General features: G+C 37.9%; 1 protein-coding gene across 1 annotated transcript in view; it reads right to left on the bottom strand.

The window, feature by feature from the left end:
• Nucleotides 1-521: 521 nt before the first annotated feature.
• Nucleotides 522-8,527, bottom strand: part of Cntnap4 (contactin associated protein like 4) — a 292,183-nt gene continuing 284,177 nt past the window's right edge. The window contains exon 24 of the mRNA XM_005345710.2: nt 522-2,762. Within this exon, the coding sequence (XP_005345767.1) occupies nt 2,569-2,762 (194 nt within the window). The 3' untranslated portion in view covers nt 522-2,568. The remainder of the gene's footprint in view (nt 2,763-8,527) is intronic.

The raw sequence follows: 8,527 nt of genomic DNA, 5'->3' as shown, positions 1-8,527 counted from the left end.
AAAGTGTGCAGAAACCTTTCCCATGGACAATTGCCAACCCAGGTCGTTGTTCTTAGGGAAAGGTTGAAAAGATCCTGAAAATCCAGTGATTATCATAGACAATCATCTTTCTGCTTTTCTTTTTTGGTCCCTTTCAAAGAAAAAAAATTGTCTGGAGCAATAGGTGGGAAGGTACAAGTGCCTATTACCAATTCTAACAACCCTGAGGTCAATTCTCAGATCCTGTGTGATGAAAGAAGAGAAGCAACTCCCACAAGTTTTCCTCTGAAATCCATATCACACACACATACACATGCACATATGCATGCACACAATATAATTACATTTTTTTAAAACAATAAAGGACCGTAGTATCATGATAGTTCCCAAAAATCACAGGAATTTTTTAAAAAAGATTAAACACACCACACATATTCATACATACACCAACAAATAAGACATATATCTACCCATATTTACTATTTTAAAAAAGGAAATCCAATATAATTTCCTTATTTAAAACTTTTATACATTATCTCTTTTAGTATATTTTGCATTTTAATTCCAAAAATGCATTTTTATTAAGGAAAAAGGGAGAAATTTATTACAAACCAGGAAATCCAAGCCATGGCATACAAGCTACCAATGCAATTTGATGCCATCCTGTTTTGATCTCTTGCAGTGTGGACCACAGAGGACTTTGAAGTTTCACCATCTATCAATGTGTCCGTATTTCAGCTACCGGTGAGGTCAATACTGCTATTAATAAAACACAAGACTTTAAAGGAATCTGAGCTATGGTAATGACTGTGCTCTTTACATCAAATGATTCAAATTCTAGGTTAAGTACTTCTCTTGTCACCACAGGGTGTGTGTGTGTGTGTGTGTGTGTGTGTGTGTGTGTGTGTGTGTGTGTGTATGGTGTGCAAGTACATATAGATGCTATTTACCAACATGGGTCCTTTGTCAACTCAGATCCTTTAAAATTTAGTCAAGTATTTACAGAAACATTAACATGGACCATGTGTTTTGGGAAAAGAAAAGCAGATTTTTGTAAGAGGAATCAGCAAGGAAAGCATGGAATAGAAGATGCTAGTGATGCTGAATTCATATATTTCCAAGTTTTTTTTATAAAAAAAACCAAGGAGCTGAATTTTTGCTTTGGAGGCAGGTGTGAACATAGATTGTAAAGTGCTTTTGTTATTTAATTGGCTTATGAACTTCAAAAAGAATCCCATGCAATTATCTTGTTCTCTTGGCCTTAAAGTTCATTTTTTTTACAGTTTAATAAGGTTAAGAATTATGCTCCCACCTCCCATTATATATACACACCCTAATCACCATAGACTAGTGAGTGCATGATATTGATCTTAGCCACTTTTGAGGCCTTAATCATCCTACACGAGAAATGACTGGGATGATAGCTTGAGCATCAGTGTGATAAGAGAGTGAGCATCCATTGTTACTTTATCTACCGGTTGCAAAATGGGAGCCGTGTTACAACTCAGACTACAGAGTACATATATTGGAGGTTAGTGCACAGCAAAATTCATGCCAGTGGCATAACTATATTGAATGAGGAGTGGGGCTCTACACTTGATGTTATCCCCTTCTCTAACATAGAAGAGGATACGTCGCAAAAAATCCTCAGGGAAAATCAAAGAAACTTGGTATTAACCTCTAGAAAACATAAACCTGTTTTAAGGTTTGGGGAGAATAGTCTCTGAAATATAATTGAGGTAATACAGTTGCAATTAAACTATTATTTTTTGCTGTGCTAGGACAGGTTTAACTAGGAAACGTTGTATAGTCTTTGGGAAATTACAGTTGCTCAGCGTCTTAACCAGTCATCACCAAACAATGATAAGAAACTGTCTGCAGAGAGGCATGACATCACATACTGACAACCACTGTACTTTCCGAGTTTTTTTATATAGGAATTGCATGTTCAGAGTTAAAAGTTCAACACTCAAAACGAAATGCATTAAAAAGTATCCGAAAGGGTCAAATAGAAAAAGAGCAATACAAACAAGCCAAAGACAAAACATTTTCTCAGACTATTGATGTATTGAATGTAATACAGAGAAAGGCAAGGGGCTTTATGTATAGACTTTTGGCCATTGAAGATGCGAACACCAGCCAAACAGGATCTCAGAAGCATTTCCAGGCTCATGAACAACACCATGGGAAGACAAAAGCAAACAGGATGTGTGGTCTCAAGTAAAGCAAGGCCGTTAGAGTCCAGTTTTGATTCTTACCTCTAACCAAACTTAGGTTTTACAGAATGAAGAGAAGGGCTACAGTTTCCACACTTAAAAACCGTAGTTGTGACGCGAGTTAAACTTGGCTTTGATTGTGTGCAGAAGTCGGCAAGGGACACCAACAGCTAGCTCCTTTCTTAAGTAGACTGATGGCTAGAAGCACATCACTGGAGGAGGCTGCCTGGAGCCATCCCGAGCCTGGTCATGGCGAGATGGCTGTGCTGCAGATCCATCGCCTGGATGGTCAGGGCTAGAGCAGTTCTTGTCCCCCAAGAGCCCCTGGCTATTAAAATGAACTCATCCTTGCAAGTCACGGGATTGCTGCCCATCAGAAGAAGTACTCTTTCTGATTTTCACCAACCGCATTTTGGATATGAAGCTCGCTTTTCAAAACAGCCTCGGCACTGTCTATGTTCTCTGACCTTTTTGCTTCATTTCTTTTGTATAACCTTTTCTGTTGATAAATGCGAACAGCTATGGCAGAGACGCAAAGTAAGATAAAGATCACAACAGCTATCAGACCTAGAGAGAGAGAAGAGAAAAGAAATACCCAGTAAGAATAGACACTGTGTCAAGTTCATTGCTTAATTAATCCTGGGAATATTATTTTCCATTGAAGCCAACCCTTTACATGATATAAATTAGAAACAAAAAGCCTCTCAGGTTTCTGATTAAAGCAGTATTATAATACAGTTTATTTAGGGATTCTGTCAACTTTGTGCAGTCTCTTCCATTTATCATGAATGTGCATTGTATTGGATCTGCTTCATGTGTTCCTATTTATCTAAGGAAGCATCACACATGTTCCTATGACCAAGTGTTGTTGCATAATTATACATGAAAAAATTTTATTTATTTTTGATATTATAGTTAATTATCATGCAGTGCAGGGACTGTGTTTTGTGATTAAATATGTAACAATGTCAATAAAATTGATTTTTCACTCAACTGTTGAAGAATAGGAGTATGTTGAGTACATGAGTAGTGTTAATAATAAAATATAGATATAGGTAGGTAAACATGTAAAAACCTGCACAAGGCATATTGGATTTTGAAAATTTGATTCTGTGTAAATATTTTAAGGGCTACAATTCTTAGTTGTGTCTACAATCATTAACTCTAGAGTGACATGAGTTTCTCACAGAGGAGTGTAAAGCCTGGATGGTCCTCAGGACACACTGGAATGGGGACCCACAGACGGAAATTTAGTATTCCATCATAGGTCTTAGGTGCTTCTTCAGGGTGTTAAAATTTTCACTAGTGGTATATGATGAAAGTAGGGAAAATGTGAGTGGTTAGCACAAATGAAGACCTTCACACCATTGGCTTTTGCTAGTCATTGTCTTGTGGAGTAGAAGACATCATACTGACAGGCAAAAGTCAATCTCATTTAAGGATGTCTTTCTTGAGACAGTTAAAATACTTCATTTCATTAAGTCTTGACCCCTGACTACGAGTCTTTCTAATGGGTTGTGTTTTGAAACAGGAGATATACACAAAGCATGTCTGGTGCACACTGAAGGGTGATGCCCAACTCAGAAATGCAACTCTGTAAACATTTGAGTCGTGAGTCAGACTGGCCTTTTTCTTTTATACGTCAGTCACACTAATAAGAAAATTATAGTTGCTCAGATATCTGTGTTTGATAGTTTTGTCTCAATGGAATGAAATAAATCTATTACCCAAGGAAAGCATCTAATGATCTTTCCTGCTCATGATAAAATTAAAAAAAAGTCAAATAAAAATATACTTTGGAAAATTAGTATTTGTCACCATGATTTTATGTTCTTTTTCAAACTTGTCATGAGGACACTAATAGATGAATGCAGATTCTTTAAAAAGAATAGATACTATTAAAATAACAGTGTGGATCAAATGTGATTTGGCAAAACTGAGACTCCACATTACTTTGTCAATATGTTTTTCCTTGAGACAGGGCCTTGTGTAGCCTTTGAATTTGCTAAGTTACCGAGGATGAGCTTGGACTTTTGGTAATACTGTACCCATCCCTAAGTACAAGACTAGCAGCATACAGAACCACACCCAGTTTACACTGTTCCAGGGATGGAACCCAGGAACCCAGGGTTTGATGCAGACCACACAAACACTCTACCACCTGAACTACATCCCACGCCCTCAGACTCCATTCCAATATAAATGAGTGTTAAGTTTATATAGTGAAATTAAATCAAAACTTGAAGGTACTTGGAAATTTCAGTAAGATTAACTCAGCAGAGTCTTCGGGGACAGCAATAACGTTGCTGACGATAAGCCAATTTTTGCCTAGGTCAGACTTACCCAAGAAAGATAATAATGAATCTAATATGCATTTGGTAATTTTACTAATGGCTATGGCTACTTCACCACATTAATAACTAATTTTAATCAGGGTAGTCATGTGTTGTTATATATTTTGTCTCTCATCCCTGTAAAAACAATTAATTTAGTTGTTATAGTTAGTTCAATCATCTTCTAAAGTTTCTAGCTCAGAGAAAGAGATTCTGAATAATTACAATGTGAAAACATGATAAATGTTAAAGAGAGTACTGCTGTAGTTACAAAAATGAATGTCACCATCATATTGATATAGAAGGGACATCCAGATGATCTGAATTAGGGATGGTCCCTGACATTTTTTCCCTCTGAGTATGTGATTTATCTCTGTTAACTTGAGGCAAGTTTCATGCAATTACTTTTAATATCCAAGGGAAAGACCTTGAACTTAACCTATTATTTGTGGCCCAACAAGCAATTTAATATATTCATGATAAATAAAATAAACTACTATGTTTTGTGCTGTTGTACAAGCACCGTGAGAGTGGGTTCTTGGGGGAATGTATGCAGGCTTCTATATGTCTGAAATGGTGTATCTTTATCCTCACACCGTGGCTAGAAACACTCCATGTCCCCTCATCATTTGGAAGCATCTCACTGACTCTGTCTCCTCTCTTGTTTATACACAAAGAGGATGGTTACCTACAGCTGAGAACACAAGAGGATTATTTCCTCTGGGAAATGTTTGGATGCTTCAACTGTGCTTACATATTAGGTATGATTAACATCTAGCACAACAATGGAATAAAATCCTCTTGGTGCTACCAGACATGGCACCACGGTGGAGGACCCTAAGCCGTGAATGAGCAGACAAATTGAACATGGTTGGCATGAAACCTTTGGCGCTTACATGCTGTGGAATTTCCCTCTGTATGCTGTGAATATCATTGGTTAAAAAAGGAACTGCTTTGGGCCTATAGAAAAGCTATAGGGAAACAGAGGCAGGTGGGGAAAAGGAGGGTGGAGTCAGAGAGAAGCCATAAAGCCCCACCAGAGCTGGATGGAACTTAACTTGGTAAGCCACTGCCATGTGGCAATACATAGATTAACAGAGATGGGTTAAATTAAGATGTAAGAGTTAGCCAATAAGAAGCTAGAGCTAATGGGTCAAGCAGTGATTTAAATAATATGGTTTCTGTGTGATTATTTCAGAGCTGAGCAGCCAGGAACCAACAAGTGGCCTCCTGTTACAAATTGGTGCACCAACATAGTAGACTAAATCCATTCAAAGCCTGAGAAAACTTAAAAAAGGAATCCTAGACACAAAAGAACAGAGTTAAGCATGGTTTGGTAGCAGCATTTTCTTGGATGGGCTTTGTTTGCTAGAAACAAGAAGGGGCATGGCTCCTTTAAGGGAGGTTTTCCTGATTCAGCTGTAGCAAGAAAAAGCTGTGCCATTTTGAAATTCTTGCTTTCTGGGCCATGCTGCCAGCGTGATCTCTGGCTCTTTCAGGAGACCCAGCATTAGAATGGGTTTTGTGAGCAATGTGAGATGGCTTGCTTGGTAGCGACATGGACTGGCTGTGTACCTACAGATGGATCACTGTGCATGGCTCTCTGAGCTGGTGAGGAGCTCCTCCCTGCTGGGCTGGGTGGGGCAAGCAGGCAGTGCCATATTTCCTCTAGCAATGGTGCCACTTAAATTCATAAGAAAGGCTTAGAATTTTAAGAAGCACTTCTGGTCAGAACATAATTACAGATATGCAATAAAGACAAATCAGATGGGAAAGAACTCTAAATGGGTCACAGTGTTGGATAAATGTATGTAGGCTTGGGAGAGAGAAGAAAAAGAGTATAGAAAAGAAAGAAAGTATTGGAAAAGAAGTAAATGGTTTACAAAAAAAATGAAACAAGTCTTTAAAGAGACAGAGTACATACAGTCATAGATTAAAGAAAAAAAATAAGCCATGTAAAGATGGGGAATATACATAGAGTCTGGATTATGTACATTATTGTGTTTTCTTTGAATTTTTTGATTGTGAAGGAGCTAAATAACCTACATAGGTACTTTAAAGGTATCTTGAATTCAAAACTTGAGTCTGAGGATATGTTGCTTTGAAAAAGAGGTACTTCTTTTGTTTCCACAGAGGATGAGAACCTGTGGATTACTTTCAGACTAATATGGTTGGATGGACCAAGAGCCCCTGAAAGATCATCTTGTATACCCCTCAAAAAATTACTTCACCCAACAAAAAGCAGAAAGCAGTTTGGAGAAGAACTATACCCATATTCCCAAATATTGTTTACAAATATTTCTTTATATTTAAAAGGGGATATGCTATAAAGATTTGCATTGTTATAGATCTTTATTTATTGATACAAATTTAAGGTCAGTTTTATTATATGTATATTTCTGCTCTTGATTAAAGTGTTGTATAGTTCATTTAAGAATGTAATGTAGCCAGGCAGTGGTGGTGCACGCCTTTAATCCCAGCACTCGGGAGGCAGAGGCAGGTGGATCTCTGTGAGTTCGAGACCAGCCTGGTCTACAAGAGCTAGTTCCAGGACAGGAACAAAAAAGCTACGGAGAAACCCTGTCTTGAAAAATCCAAAAAAAAAAAGAAAGTAATGTATAATTAAGAAATATAGGTTAATAGATAATCATCTATAATAGTCAAGCTGGTAGTCATGTTAGTTATATTTTCTAGATGTACAGAGATGTATTTCAGATGGATAGGGATTCTGCAAATCTTTCAAAGACTACAGAATATGGCACTTAAAATGTTTTAAGAACTTAGGACTTTTCATGTCAATGAGACACATCTGCTCCTGGTAGCATCAATTACTTCAAGAGGAAGATGGGCATTGAAGAGGCAACTTATGGAGTTTGGTAGCCATTTGGGAAAGAGATTGCTCTTGCCTAGACTGCTTGATGAACTGGACATGCAGGACCCACAGAGAAATGGCTGCTGAACTTGCCTAAAAATGAGATGATCCTTTTGGGGTTCTTGCTTCATAAAAAAGTCTGCCGGACATTCTGCAGGACACAGAACAAAGTGACTGACAAACTGCCAATATAGGTGGAACTGTCTTTGAAATTTCCTGTTTTGTGGAAAAGTTTGTTGGCTACTATGAGCCTGTAGGCTGAAAATGGATGCCCTGCAATGGTACAGAAGAACTTTAAGTGACTGTCCAGGAAGCAAGATGTCTCTGTCAATTTTAGAATTTTGGAAGTTGCTTACAATGTGCTTCCTGCTTACTTAGGTAATATTATATCCTTCTGGAGTTGAAGAATTTATAGTTGTAGTTAAAGTTATAGTTTTCCTTAGTTATGATAAAAGATAAAGTAGATATAAATATCGTAACTGTAATTCTTATTGATAACTATTTTGTTATATATAATTTTACTATACTAAAGTTAAAAACCTTCATTTTTAATTTAAACAGAAAAGGGGAGGTAATGTGGGATTCCCCTCTGTATGCTATGAATATCATTGGTTAATAAACTGCTTTGGGCCTATAGTAGAGCTATAGAGGAACAGAGCTAGGCAGGGAAAAGACGGGCAAAGCTAGAGAGAAGCCATGTAGCCCCGCGGGAGCCAGAAGGAATTTTAGTGGGTAAGCCACAGCCATGTGGCAAAACAAAGATTAATAGAAATGGGTTAAATTAAGATGTAAGAGTTAGCCAATAAGAAGATAGAGCTAATGAGACAAACAGTGATTTAATTAATAAGTTTCTGTGTGATTATTTTGGTTCTGGGTGGCTGGGACGAACAAGTGGCTCCTTGCAACACTTATGTGGACATTCCCAGCTGCTCTGCTATGACTGAAGCTCAGGCCCCACAAAGAACAAACCAGATGACACACTGGTTTCATGAACCCTGGTGATGCTTGAGGGGCAAACATGCCTTGTGAGCTCTTTCTCTCTCTCTGCTCTCTCTCGCTCTCTCTTTGTCTCTGTCTCTCTCTGTCTCTCTGTCTCTCTCTCTCTCTCTCTCTCTCTCTCTCTCTCT

The sequence above is a fragment of the Microtus ochrogaster genome, chromosome 4, assembly GCF_000317375.1.
Source record: "Microtus ochrogaster isolate Prairie Vole_2 chromosome 4, MicOch1.0, whole genome shotgun sequence".
Classification (NCBI taxonomy): domain Eukaryota; kingdom Metazoa; phylum Chordata; class Mammalia; order Rodentia; family Cricetidae; genus Microtus; species Microtus ochrogaster.
This window is presented reverse-complemented; position numbering and strand designations above follow the sequence as displayed.